General features: G+C 37.2%; 2 protein-coding genes and 1 pseudogene across 3 annotated transcripts; 2 read left to right on the top strand and 1 right to left on the bottom strand.

Moving 5' to 3' along the window:
• Positions 1 to 1,724: 1,724 nt before the first annotated feature.
• LOC104719514 (ubiquitin receptor RAD23d) lies at positions 1,725 to 4,620 on the bottom strand. Of its 2 annotated transcripts, none has more exons than XM_087469291.1 (12): positions 4,441 to 4,620; positions 3,882 to 4,040; positions 3,719 to 3,784; positions 3,559 to 3,605; positions 3,399 to 3,452; positions 3,122 to 3,299; positions 2,846 to 2,986; positions 2,687 to 2,752; positions 2,556 to 2,603; positions 2,369 to 2,475; positions 2,196 to 2,274; positions 1,725 to 2,072 (listed from the first exon to the last, which is right to left on the bottom strand). In XM_087469291.1, exons 1-12 carry the CDS (start codon positions 4,504 to 4,506, stop codon positions 1,953 to 1,955), a joined length of 1,131 nt encoding a protein of 376 aa, XP_087325417.1. In that variant the 5' UTR covers positions 4,507 to 4,620; the 3' UTR covers positions 1,725 to 1,952. The 2 variants fall into 2 exon arrangements, with proteins under 2 accessions (XP_087325417.1, XP_087325418.1); XM_087469292.1 differs by having other exon boundaries at positions 3,559 to 3,599; positions 4,441 to 4,615.
• A 1,210-nt stretch (positions 4,621 to 5,830) lies between these two features.
• Positions 5,831 to 8,664, top strand: LOC104719513 (putative dolichyl pyrophosphate Man9GlcNAc2 alpha-1,3-glucosyltransferase). Its single transcript, XM_010437446.3, has 6 exons — positions 5,831 to 6,404; positions 6,485 to 6,668; positions 6,752 to 6,859; positions 7,225 to 7,386; positions 7,552 to 7,804; positions 7,897 to 8,664. The coding sequence occupies exons 1-6, from the start codon at positions 5,974 to 5,976 to the stop codon at positions 8,358 to 8,360; spliced, it is 1,602 nt and encodes a 533-aa protein (XP_010435748.2). The 5' UTR covers positions 5,831 to 5,973; the 3' UTR covers positions 8,361 to 8,664.
• A 1,611-nt stretch (positions 8,665 to 10,275) lies between these two features.
• LOC147937236 (uncharacterized) lies at positions 10,276 to 11,303 on the top strand (annotated as a pseudogene).
• The last annotated feature ends 2,824 nt before the right edge of the window (positions 11,304 to 14,127 follow it).

Here is a 14,127-nt window from a genome sequence, read left to right as displayed (position 1 = left end):
CAATCCGTTGTATTACATTGGCTTAATGCCTCTTTGAAAACTATGAAATTTTGGGTTCAAAACCCGGCAGCGGAAATCTTTTGCTTAATTTTTGTTTTTTTTGTTTCGTAAATGAAACTTGTATATGTAGTATATATATTTATTGTTTATAAACAATCCACTGTAGCACATTAACTAAATTCTCTTTGAAGACTAAACTTTTGGGTTTAAATCCTCGAAGTTGTTCTTTAGTTTTATAAAGGAAATTAAACTGATATATATGTGGAATATATATTTTTTGTTTGATAAACAATACGTTGTAGCACATTGGCTAAATTCGTCTTTGGAAACTATGAAATTTCGGATTCAAATCCCGGCAGCGAAAATCTTTTGTAGTGCATTGGCCAAATTTCTCTTGGAATATTTAAATTCTAGGTTCTATTTTTGGCAGCGAATTTTTGTTTTTTTTTGTTTCATAAAGGAAATTTATATATGTAGCATTATATATTTATTGTTTATAAATAATTCACCGTAGCACATTGACTTAATTCTCTTTGAAGACTAAAATTTTGGGTTCAAATCCTCGAAGTTGTTCTTTAGCTTCATAAAGGAAATTAAACTAATGTATATGTGTAATATATATTCTTTGTTTATTATTTGTTTAACAAACAATCTGTTGTAGCACATTGGCTAAATTTCTCTTTCGAAACTCTGAAATTCCGGGTTCAAATCCTGGCAGCAGAAATCTTTTGTAGAGCACTGGCCAAATTTCTCTTTGAAGACTAAAATTCTAAGTTCTATTTCCGGCATCAAATTTTTGTTTTTTGTTTCATAAAGGAAACTTATATATGTAGTATATATTTTTATTTTTTATAAACAGTCTACTATAGCACATTGACTAAATTATTTTTGAAGACTAAAATTTTGGGTTCAAATCCTCGAAGTTGTTCTTTATTTTCATAAAGGAAATAATGATGTATATGTGTAATATATATTCTTTGTTTAACAAAAAATCCGTTGTAGTACATTGGCTAAATTCCTCTTTGAAAACTATGAAATTTCGGGTTTAAAATGCGGCAACGGAAATATTAGCTAATTTTACCCCTAAAACCGAAATTTACCCTTACAATAAAAGAACTACCCGAAATAACTGAATCCGAAAATATCGAAATTATCCTTAAATAAACAAAAAAAAACAAATCTAAGGGGTAAATTTTTTCTTAGAAATTTCATTTGTAAACTTTTTTGTAGAGTTTCTTTTAAATTAATGTTTAGTTGAAAAAAACTAATTTTGGTTACTATTCAGTAAAAAACTAAAATAACCGAACCAAAATTTATTTCGGTAAAATTCACCAAAATAACCAAAGTACCAGGACTGGTTTTTCCCATCAAGATAATCAGATCATGTCCAAGTGTGAGACAGAACTGGGAGCGTCGTGATTTTCTCCACCACTAGCCATTGCATGCGGTTATCACAACAAACTCTGTAGATTAAAGAAGAATCTTCACCATCTTTCACAAAAAATGGAGCATCTTTTGTTTTAACAAGTAGCGCCAATATATGGATCTGAATGGCGGTTTCATTTTACGCCAGCTCTTTTAAACCAGGTTAGACACAGTTCAATTAGTAAAAGCAGAGGAATATCTGACCTTTCTTAACTTGAAATGAGTCAATAGCTCCAAATCTCACACTGTTAATCTACCTAATAATTGTGCAATTGGGAAAAAGGGAGATTCAAAGCCTATGAAAAAGAGAAGAACATCTTCAAACCAGATAAACTATGATAGTTTTAAATGTAACATAAACACATCCGACTCCCATGAACATAAACATGAAAGTGTCAAATGGCATTGGAGAAGAGATTATCATATTAAAAAGAAGAAGAAAAAAAAAAGGAAGAAAAAGAAACAGAAAGATGGGTCTCTTGAGTTTAGGAAGGAGGAGGAATGGATTTGCTTTGTTTCTTCATCCATTATTGGTCTTCAAACTCGTGCATGTGGTCTAGAAGGTAGTTAGCTGCAAGTTCTTCATTCTTGTTACACGCAAAGAACACCTCTAAGACCATGGCACGATCAAACCCCATCGCTTCAAGCTGTGCCCCCGAACAACAATAACAATATCACATTTCAATACAATACAGATATTTTGAGGAGCAAGTGTAGCTAGTAATGCCATCTAGTTAAGTACAAATGTAAAAAAGATCAGAGGAACAAACCCGTTCAATGGCTTCACGCTCTTCAGGTGTAACGGTAACAGCTTGTGGCATTGCTGCTTCCAACTGTTCCATAACATTCCTGGTGGCATTGGTGAGATAATGAAATGTCAGCTTACAGGCTTTGTTGAACAAAGAATATGATATTAAAAAGAGAATGATGATCTAAAACTCACTCTTCTCCCTCGACAGGTTCATTTATCAAGCGTAGGAAGTCAGTCTGATGCTCTTGAATTAGTCTCACAAGCTGCGGGTTTTGTTTACCGAGCTCCTGAAGCATAGGCTGTAGAACAAAACAGTATCAAGTGGAAAATCCATGCCATATAAACTACCCAATAAAGACTAAGAGGTTTATAATTTTACCTGTAGAATTTGTGGGTTTGCTTGTACCATAGCTCGCAATGCTTGGAACTATGAAAATGTAAAAGAATTACAAATGTCACAAGAGAGAAATGAAGATTTCTCTTCTTGAATGGAAAAGAATTTGAAAATACCTGCTGACTGTTACGTAGGAAATCAAGATTACCAGCTCCAGCACCAGCATCTGCAGCGGGCATGCCCTGGGAGCAGATAGATAAGAGTGGATGTCAATAAAACAAATTCACAAGGGAAAACTAACAAAACAAACAGATGCACCAGTTTAAAATATATACCTGGGGGAACAGGTTTAATGGATTTGCGTTTGGGCCACCAGTTGCAGCTGCTTGTTGGGGCTGTGCTTGAGGATTTGCTGCCTGTTCACCAGTAGATGGGGCTTGAGCAACTGGCGGGAGTTCAGCTTGAGCAGGGATACCCTGAATTGTATCAAACAAAATTTCAATTGATTAGACACAGAGCAAATGTTGATAAAGTTCTGGCAAATCGAAAACCAAAGGTAAAAACATTATATCAAAGAAAAACATAAAATGAAGAAGTGAAATGAAACATACTGAGTATAGATATTCAACAGCTCTTTCAGGATTGTTGAAGGCAGCCCTCAGAGCACGAACAACAGTGTCACGGTCCCAACTACCTCCACCCATGTCAAGAATTTGCTGAACAGTGGACTCTAAAACAGTTCCAGCAACAAGGTTTGACGCTGCTTGACCATACACATCTGTTTGAACCCTATTTTAACCAAGGAGGAGGACAACAATTTTATATGATCATCAATCAGTTAAGCAGAAATTCGAAAACAAATATAATACAATTCTGAAAAGTTCTTACGAAGCAGCAGCAGCTGGAGCTGCAGCAGTTGCAGTTACACTTGTAGGCTCTGGACTGCAAAACGCAAGTAAAAAGAAGAGAAAATCAGCAAAGAGGCAAATACAAAAGAAGCTGACAATTTCGCTTTCAAATCAATACAAGAAGAAGGGCAGGAACTCACACTGAGACAGTTGGAGCAGAAACCTGAGGGGTAGGAGCAGGCTGAGACTAAGAATCCAAGCAATTCCATTAGACACAAAACTAAGAATATGATCTACATATACTTGTTTCTTGTCACTTACAAATAGACCATAACAATAATACATAAGAACTTTATTCACCTGGGTAGCACTAGGTGTTGGTGCTGGTGCAGATGCGGTTGATGCCCCACTTGGAGAAGGCTTGGTCTGCATTCCATCAAGATAAAAACTCGTTAGCATCCGCTAATTACTAAGAATCCTGTTACTAATACTAATACTAAAAACAGTGGACCTAATACATCACCTTGGACAACATGATAACAATGAAACTGTTCTCAACAACATTGTTCTCTTCCAATGTAGTCTCATCCTTTAAAACCTTCCCTTGGTGGATCAGCATCTGCTTAGCAGCAGGGTATTGCGCACCTTGAACAGTTTCTATAGCTTGTTTAACATCAGAAACCTGGCATCACCCAAATATATTATTCAAGTGCCTCAAGATTAAGTGAATCGATTAGAACTATACAAATCAAACCAGATTGGGATCCCTAACATACTCTTGATTCGATACAACAACCCATACAAATCACTAGAGTTACATGCTCACGAAAAACCCTAATTCGTAATTCAAAATCAGTTTACATAAAACACGAATCGTCACTAAAATTTCCCAAACCCTACAAAACGAAAACCTAGAATTTCAAATCAAAGAGCCACGAGATTCACTAATCCAACCACACACACAAAAAAAAAAAAAAAAAAAAAATCCCAAATCAAAATTACGGAACCAAATCAGACCTAATAAACAAGTTTAGAGAAACGGAGAAGACGATTCGAATTCGAAGAAAAATCATAAGTATTACCGTATCGGCAGGTTTAACTTCGATCTCGAAGTTGGTACCACTGAGCGTCTTCACGAAAACCTTCATCGTTTTGGAGAGAGTTTTAGGAAAAAAAGAAAAAGAAAACTTGAGGAAGAAAAAAAAAAAAGAGAAAAGTTTAGAGAGAGAAGCAAAGTATAGAGAGAGACCGCTTTTGGGGTATTGGACTCAGCTTATATATATATCAACAAAGTTAATACGTACAGGTTAATCTTCTATATGCACGTCTATAATAACTTTGGTGTGTCGAGATGAAACAAGTGGAGATTAGGTGCGTGTGATGGTTTCTAAGCCGTTGGATTAAAAAAGAGTATGGGATGCGGTGGAGATGGGTACAGGCGATAGGAGACTCCTTCCCAAAATCAACTTATTTACTGCTTGTATTTGTTGAATATTTGAGTATATCTTTTCTATAATTTTGTTGGCATGCGATTTTTTTTACTCAATAGTATTCAATAAAACATAGTAGAGTATTTTAACCATCGACATTAGTGTATTTTTCCCACAAATGCTCAATTAATGCATTTCGAAGTGAGAAATGAGCTTATTTATCTTTGATTTTTCGACCTAGAAATTCTTGGAATCGGATATCATCATCTTCCGCCATTTGGACTCCTGGAGGTGGAACTTCTCTTTCAACTTCAATTGGTGCATTGAGATCACGCTCCTCCTCCATCTAAGTCGTTTGGTTCAATTGGACAAATTTTTAGGGATATTGGTGGATCCAGAAGTAATTTACCATAATATTAAATAATTAGTCTTTGTTGTATTAAAAATAATATTATGGTATGAATAAAAACTAAAATATTTAAGAGAATTGAATCTTACTACAAACTTTCAGTATTGTGTTGTTCAATACAAAACCTCCACTTCATTAAATTATTATTAAACTATTTAAATATATATTTTATTTATTTTGATCAAGGATCATTTTATAAATAAAAAAGTTCACCTCTATTATAGAGGAAAAAATAGAGTTCTTCTATATATAGAGGAAAAAATATAGATCTCTATTATAGAAGTAGAAATAGAGATGAGTTGGAGTAAATTTTACTCTAAAATAGAGTTAAAAAGCAAATATATAGGTGGGTTGGAGATGCCCTAAATCACATTTTGGATATAAAGTGTCAATGGATTTCTATAAATTTTAAAGTGTCAATGGATTAGCTGGTCACATTTTTTCTTGGGTCTTTGAATCTTTAATAACTTTAAAGATGAAATTAAGCTTAGCCAAAACACAGATTTTTGGAGAAACAGTGCATATGAAGATGAAACATGAAAAATAAGATTCAACGATACCACATTATTGAATAGTGCGTGTTCTTGTACTTTTGCAGATAGAGGGTAAATTTGCAAAACAATTAAAAATAACGGGGTTTTTCACAAATTTCACTAAACCCAAACTTAGACCGATCCCTAAACCGATTTTGCCAACTCATCCAAACATCACGGGGTCGATTTTGCGATCAGCTCAGGCGAGAAAACTAAACGGAGAAGACAAACAAAAAAACAAAGATGCCGAAGAAGAAGCCGGTGAAACATTCCGGCGACGATGACATCGCAGCTCCGGTATCATCGCAAACCGGATCTTCGATTGATAATTTTTGGTGGTGGTTAACACATAAAGGAACCACCACTTCATTCCTCTGCATCTCACTCTTCGCATTACTGATCCGATCTGCTGTATCGATGTATCCATACTCCGGCGCCGGAACCCCTCCTAAATTCGGCGATTTCGAAGCTCAGAGACATTGGATGGAGATAACCACAAATCTTCCGGTCATCGATTGGTATAGAAACGGCACTAACAACGATCTCACTTACTGGGGATTAGATTACCCTCCTTTAACTGCTTACCAGAGTTACATCCATGGAGTCTTACTCAAAATCTTCAATCCTGAGTCTGTTGCTCTTCTAAGCTCTCGTGGTCACGAGTCTTATCTTGGGTAAAATCATACTTGATCTGATCCTTCAGTTTGTTGCTTGATGTGTAATTTAGCTTACATTGGGTTTTTTTGTTTTGCAGAAAGTTGTTGATGAGATGGACTGTTTTATCATCTGATGCGCTCATATATTTCCCAGCTGCTCTCTTTTTTGTGTTGGTGTATCATAGGAATCGAACTAGGAGTAGTAAGAGTGAAGTGGCATGGCATATTGCTATGATTCTCTTGAACCCTTGTTTGATCCTCATTGATCATGGTCATTTTCAGGTCTGTATTGACCGTTACCTCTCTTCGGTATATTGTGATTTTGTTTGTATATATGATTCTCATTATAATTATGTTTGTTTTAGTACAATTGTATCAGCTTGGGACTTACACTTGGTGCTATTGCTGCGGTACTATGTGGGAGCGAGGTTCTCACTTGTGTTTTGTTCAGTTTAGCTCTCAGTCATAAACAGGTGACTTTGGGATTCTACTTCTGTATTCTTATGTTTGCCTATAATAGAATGTTTGTGTAGTTTGCTCTATTTTACAGAAGGTTTAAGCTAGCGCCGATCCGTTTATCTGACGTGCAATGGCTTTATAGAATCTCATAGCCTGAAAAGTAGATGGTTCCAGTTCCTTGGAAAATATAAGTAGTTGATCTTTAATTTGTTGAGGTTGTATTGTAGTGTTTATGGCCATACATACTTCCCATCGTTGCATTTGTGTACAGTATTGTATGCATACAATATGTTCAATCTTATGCAGTGATAGCTTGTTGGTCAAATTGTGTTCCAGTTTAACATGTTGGTCATACTGTTTGGTTGTGTCTACGTCGCAGATGAGTGCATACTTTGCTCCTGCCTTTTTCAGCCATCTACTGGGAAAATGCCTAAGAAGGAGAAACCCAGTACTTGCTGTGGTTAAGCTTGGAATTGCAGTCATAGCCACGTTTGTTATTGTTTGGTGGCCATATCTGCATTCTTTGGACGACTTCTTAATGGTAAATACGTATTTGATAATTTGTCGAGAAAGAAAAACTAATTATCTGTCTCTGGTAGAACTAAGAAATTGTACTTTTTGCTTCCTCTGATGTAAATTGCACACACCCAATATGTCTCATTCGTTTGTTTGCTCAATTATGTGAAGCAAATTGCTAATGATGCAGGTTCTCTCCCGTCTTGCTCCATTTGAGAGGGGAATATACGAGGATTACGTGGCAAATTTCTGGTGCACTACGTCCATACTCGTAAAATGGAAAAAACTTTTCACAACACAATCCCTCAAGTCTATTAGTTTAGCTGCAACTATATTGGCTTCTCTCCCTTCAATGGTTCAGCAAATCTTGTCACCAAGTAATGCAGGTTTCCTATATGGGTTGCTCAACGGTTCAATGGCTTTCTACTTGTTTTCCTTCCAAGGTATATATATATTTCAATTTGATCTTCAATCTCCGCAATCAATTTCACCATATTTTCCATTAATTAATATCTCGCTTGTTTTGAATCTGCAGTGCATGAGAAATCAATCCTGATGCCTTTTCTCTCTGCAACACTATTAGCTCTCAAACTCCCTGACCATTTCAGTCATTTAACATATTACGCTCTCTTCTCGATGTTCCCTCTTCTTTGCCGTGACAAACTCTTGATCCCTTACTTAACACTATCCTTTCTCTTCGCCATCATCTATCATTCACCCGGGAATCACCCGGTACAGAAAACTAAAGCTTCATTTTTCTCCTTCAAAAACTTTCCGGGTTATGTATTCTTACTACGAACCCATTTCTTCATCTCCATAGTTCTTCATGTCCTCTACCTTACCATTCAACCTCCTCAAAAGTACCCTTTCCTATTAGAAGCACTAATCATGATTCTCTGTTTCTCATACTTTGTATTGTTTGCCTTTTACACCAACTATACGCAGTGGACTTTGTCAAGGTATTTCAGGTCCTCTGGTAAAGAAAAGAAACACATCTGAACATCTGAAGACAAAAGACAGAACTCTTGAGAGCAAGGTTGTTCAACTCAGTTCCATTTTTTTTTTCTTTGTTTTTCTTTTTGGGTAAATTGAATGTAGTGTAGGGTCTTTACCGAACCAAGTCAAAATCATCACAGTAGAATCGAGCTAGACAGAACCGGTTTACCCAAACCGGTGGTTTATCATCAGACTTGTTGTATTTAGTCCACGTCTACTAGATGTTGTTATCTATTCCAATGCCTAGAAATTGTATTATGATGTAGGATTCTTTTGAGTTAAAGATTAAACTTTTCATGAAAGAAAAGTAGAAAACGTAAAGTTTTTATGGAATTTTGTGGTCCAATCGTGTACCCGAATTTATAGCGCCCCAGGCACAGGTCCTAGCTATCAGATTAATATCTTGTCCACTTATTGAAGAAGGCCAGGATCGAACTTTATATATATGTAATTAAATTGTGACAGTACATAAAGATGTTGATGTTATGATGTACGGCATGATGAAGTTTTTTGTTTTTCGTTTCTAATAAAGAGATCTTTGTTGTAAAACGTGGATATCCATAACCGGCCCATGTACAGCCCATACCGGTTCATGTGCGTCCTAGAGATTACGGCCCATGGCCGAAGGCCCATTACTTGTTATCTATTTCCTAGTCGGTTTTGTACTTAGGGTTTGTTTCTACTATATATATGTAACCTCTATTCGATTTAATCATTGATAAGAAGAAGAGAACACAACCTTGTCTCTTACTTTTACAACACGTTATCAGCACGAGTTTGCCCGAAAATTCCAACTGAGAACCATAAAAACCCTAAACCGCCGCCGCACCAAAGTCCTTGTTCGTCTAAGCTCGGCGATCAATTCCCGTCCGAGTTCGTCCAAGTTTGTTGACGGCTACCGTTCGTGATCAGATTCTCGTCCGCGACTAGTCTGAGTTCGTGGTCCGATTTTGTCCGGGGTGAGTTCTGTTCGGAGATCCGTTCGTGATCGGTTCTTCCTGCTACCGAGGCCGAGGTTTGTGATCGAGAGAAGAGTAAAATCGAGGTTTTTAGCTCCCGGTTCATATCCAGTCAACCCCAAAATCGGTGAAGGTAAAATCTAAACCCCCTTAAGAACATATGAATCGAATCTGATCATGGATATTAATGGAACCCTAAAACCTACAAGTAAAACAATCAACAAACAGAAACCCTAAGGTTTAGACCCTAAAACCCTAAAACTTTAAAACTTTAAAATCGGATATTGTGAGGTTAGGGCTGCTTAGATTGTTTGCGAATTAAACCAATTATGCAAAGATTAAAATTGATTGTTTGCTTGTTGCATAAGAACCCTAGAACTAGAAACCTAAATCCAAAATTCATAAAGAGAATATTAAACCAAATTGTTCTAGGTTGTTAGAATCCGATTAAGATTGTTTCTGAAATTCAAACCCTAAAACTAAGACATTAAAATCGGAAATTATAGCATGTTTGCATGAGAAAATAAAATAAGGATAACCCCTAAATTATTTCTAGAAATTATCCTAAAATCCTAGAAAAATATTTCCTAAAACTTTGTCTTAATCCTAATCTAGAAAAAAGGAAATTATAAGAAAAAGGAAAATTTGGTAAAAGGAAATCATTGCATGCTAGATTAAAATTGTTGTCTAGGATTGTTATCTCATGCATATTAATCCATGAAATTAAGAGATAAAAACAAGATACAAACCACAAAAATTTGAGTATAAATTGAACGGCATGCTACGTACTCAAATACCTCATGGCCTTAAGTGATTGGCATGGTTCGGTCTCCAATACCGTATGTCCTAAAATTGTTGTTGCATGGTTTGGTCTTAAATACCGCATGCCCTAAAATATGTTGCATGGTACAGTCTTAAATACCGCATGCTAATAAACGGTTGCATGTTCTGTTTTGTAGATGGCAAAGCTCAACAACCTCTCCTATGCTGTCCTTAATGTTTCTGGAGACAACTACTTGCGATGGGCTTTGGATACTAAGATCCATCTAAAATCAAAAGATTTATGCGAGTGCATTGAGGAAGATGTTGAGTGTTCTGAGAAGAACAAGTATAAGGCGATTATGCATATACGCCACCACCTCGCTGAGAGTCTCAAAGACCAGTACCTTACTATTGAAGATCCTCTTGACCTTTGGACAGAGCTGAAAAGCAGATATGGACACCAAAAGACGGTGCTCCTAGCAAAGGCTCAATTTGATTGGAAAAACCTAAGGATCCAGGATTTTAAATCCGTGGACGAGTATAATTCAGCACTATTTAAGATAGTGTCGATTTTAAGGTTGTGTGGTACTGAGGTTACGGAGAAGGATCTGCTAGAGAAGACATTCTCTACCTTTCACTCCAATAACATACTGCTTCAACAACAGTATCGTGAAAAGGGATTTAAGACATATGCGGACCTCATCTCTTGTTTGCTGCTTGCTGAGCAGAACAATGAGCTATTGATGAAGAACAGTGCTTTGAGACCTCCAGGTACAGCTCCATTACCAGAAGCTCACAAGGTGGACATGGCGAAGAAAAATCCTAAAGAGCCAAAAGAGCCGAAAGAGACTAAGGAGTCTAACTATGTTCATAGGGACAAGTTTGGCCGTGGCCGTGGGAGAAGTGGACGTGGTGGTCATGGTCGTGGTAGTTACCAAGGACAAGGCCGTGAAAACCGATCGGCTTCGGCCGTGGTCGGGGAAGAGGCCGCAGTGTATTTAAACCGCAACATAAGGCCAAGTCCACTTGCCATAGATGTGGTATGGAGAACCACTGGGTCAAGACATGCAGAACTCCTAAGCACCTTGTTGATCTCTATCAAGAGAATTTGAAAAAGGATCCAGAAGCTAACTTGGTTCATCTCGATGGTGAAGGGGATTTTGACTATGAGAAGGATGACCAATTAGATTATGAAACCCCTGATTGTTTAAGAGAGGATAATTAAACTCAAACGTGGTCTTGTTTTAATTTTATCTTTTATGTTTTGCATTTGCTTGGATTGTTGTTTTGGATAATTATTTTGGTTTAAATTGAATTATTTCCTTCATTATATTTGTCTATGTTTTAAAATATAAATTCTTGTCCATTATTAGAAATGGCTGAGGACAAGAATGTACTTGTGGTTGATTGTGGATCAAGCCACACGATTTTGAAGGATAAGAGATATTTTGTTAATCTCATAATAAAAAATACCAATATTAGTACAATTGCGGGTATAGCGGGCTTGATAGAAGGCTACGACCAAGCTCATATTTTATTATCTAATGGCACACATCTTGAGATAAGTGATGCCCTATATTCACCCAGCTCTAAGAGAAGCTTATTGAGCTTTAAAGACATTCGTTTGAATGGTCTACATGTTGAAACTAAGGGTGAAGGAAACCAAGAGTTCCTACAAATTACTGAAATCACCCAAGGATCTAAGAGAATCCTAGAGACTATACCCGCATTAGCTACTAGTCCACTGGATAATGAGATATATATGAGATTACCAGAGGGTATTGAGCTCAAAGATAAGATCGGTTCTCGAGAACAATAAGGCTAAACAAATCTCTTTATGGACTGAAACAAAGTGGGCGAATGTGGTACAATAGGTTAAGTGAATACCTAGCCAAAGAGGGCTATAAGAATGATCCCATCAGTCCATGTATATTTATAAAGAAGTTTGCAAACAAAGAGTTTGTCATAATAGTAGTATATGTGGATGATTTGAATATCCTAGGAACCTCTGGGGAAATCGCCCAAACAGTCGAATATCTAAAGAAAGAATTCGAGATGAAAGACCTAGGCAAGACAAGATTCTGTTTGGGATTGCAACTTGAGTACATAAATGATGGAATCCTTGTGCATCAAATGGCATATACTGAAAAGGTACTCAAGAGGTTTAATATGGACCAAGCTCACCCATTGACTAGCCTGATGGTTGTGAGGAGCCTTGATTTAGATAAAGATCCATTTGGTCCGAAGAAGGCCGATGAAGAAGTTCTCGGTCCGGAAGTGCCATATCTCAGTTCTATAGGAGCGTTAATGTTCCTGGCTAGCCATACTAGACCAGACATTTGTTTTGTCGTGAACCTCCTAGCTAGATTTAGCTCTTGTCCGACCCAAAGGCATTGGGACGGTGTTAAACATATATTGCGTTACCTACAAGGTACGACAGATTTGGGTTTATTTTATATTAACCATAACAAAGAAGGTTTAGTTTTTTTTGCTGATGCAGGTTATCTATCGGATCCGCACAATGCTAGGTGGTACAGCTATTTCGTGGCGTTCTATGAAGCAGACCATTGCAGCCACATCATCTAATCATGCCGAAATCTTAGCAATGCATGAAGCCAGCCGTGAATGTGTGTGGTTGAGGTCAATGACCAACACATCCGATCAGATTGTGGCATGGCCGACGATAAGGAGCATACGGTTCTCTATGAAGACAATACGACCTGCATCGCACAACTTAAGGAAGGCTACATCAAGGGAGATCGGACGAAGCACATTTTACCCAAGTTCTTCTTCACACACGAGTTACAAAAGGCCGGAGAAGTTCGAGTGGTACAAGTTCAATCATGCGACAACTCAGCCGATCTCTTCACCAAGTCATTACCGACATCAACATTCAAGAAGCTCGCACACCAGATTGGAATGCGGAGACTTAAGGACTTCTAGGGATGCTTGGAACATGGGGAGTAATGCGTGCTGTACTCTTTTTCCTTCACCATGGTTTTGTCCCAATGAGTTTTCCTGGTAAGGTTTTAATGAGGCAGCACTCCCAAGCTCATTACCGAGATCCTTCCTTGCACTTGCACGGTTATGTCATCTAAGGGGGAGTGTTGTAAAACACTGGATGTGGATATCCATAACCGGCCCATGCACAGCCCATACCGGTCCATGTGCGTCCTAAAGATTACGGCCCATGGCCGAAGGCCCATTACTTGTTATCTATTTCCTAGTCGGTTTTGTACTTAGGGTTTGTATCTACTATATATATGTAACCTCTATTCGATTTAATCATTAATAAGAAGAAGAGAACACAACCTTGTCTCTTACTTTTACAACAATCTTATTGCATATGATGTTATATAGACCCTTTTTGTGGGAGTAGAGATACTTTAGGGGTTTATTAACTGTTCACTTCATACTCTCAATACTCTCTTCCAAAATGAGAACACAACGCACATGGACACATTTTGTGGATAGATTAATTAGGGACACGTACGTGAGCATGATCGTAAACAACCTTAACATGAACGTACCGAAAAGACATGTATTTGTAGAATTGTAGACAATTATTGTAGACGTGTTTCTAGTTAATATGGTTTTGTGAATCTTATTTGTTACCTTCAAATACTCTTTTGAGTCTTGATGATATGAGTTTCTCTCAAAATATAAGCTATGCGATATGCAGGTAAATCAAGTAAAAGACGAACTTGAAGCTGAGCATGTAACTATTCAAAACAACACGTTGTGGAATTCAACTTGTGCAAAACAATAGAAAACGAAATCACCAGTAAAATTTTAAAGATGGTTCAAATATGGTTGCACTTTGACATATAAAGTGCTTTCTCAAATGGCCTTGAGATCTTCATCGATTGATAATCTCCCCCGCCGCATAAACAGTTTTTGAGGTTTGGCGAATTCTTGTCGTTGATATTCCACGTCTACGAGATTGAATTTACGAAGTTCCTCTAGTAAGCAATGTAATATGACAGAGAATATAAGTAAAAAAAAGCCTAACGCCAAAAGGGCGAACATCAATTGCACTGTACTCACCG

Source organism: Camelina sativa, chromosome 10 (genome assembly GCF_030686135.1).
Source record: "Camelina sativa cultivar CO46 ecotype springtype chromosome 10, ASM3068613v1".
Lineage (NCBI taxonomy): Eukaryota > Viridiplantae > Streptophyta > Magnoliopsida > Brassicales > Brassicaceae > Camelina > Camelina sativa.
The sequence above is the reverse complement of the archived record's forward strand: the minus strand, read 5'-3'. Positions and strand labels throughout refer to the sequence as shown.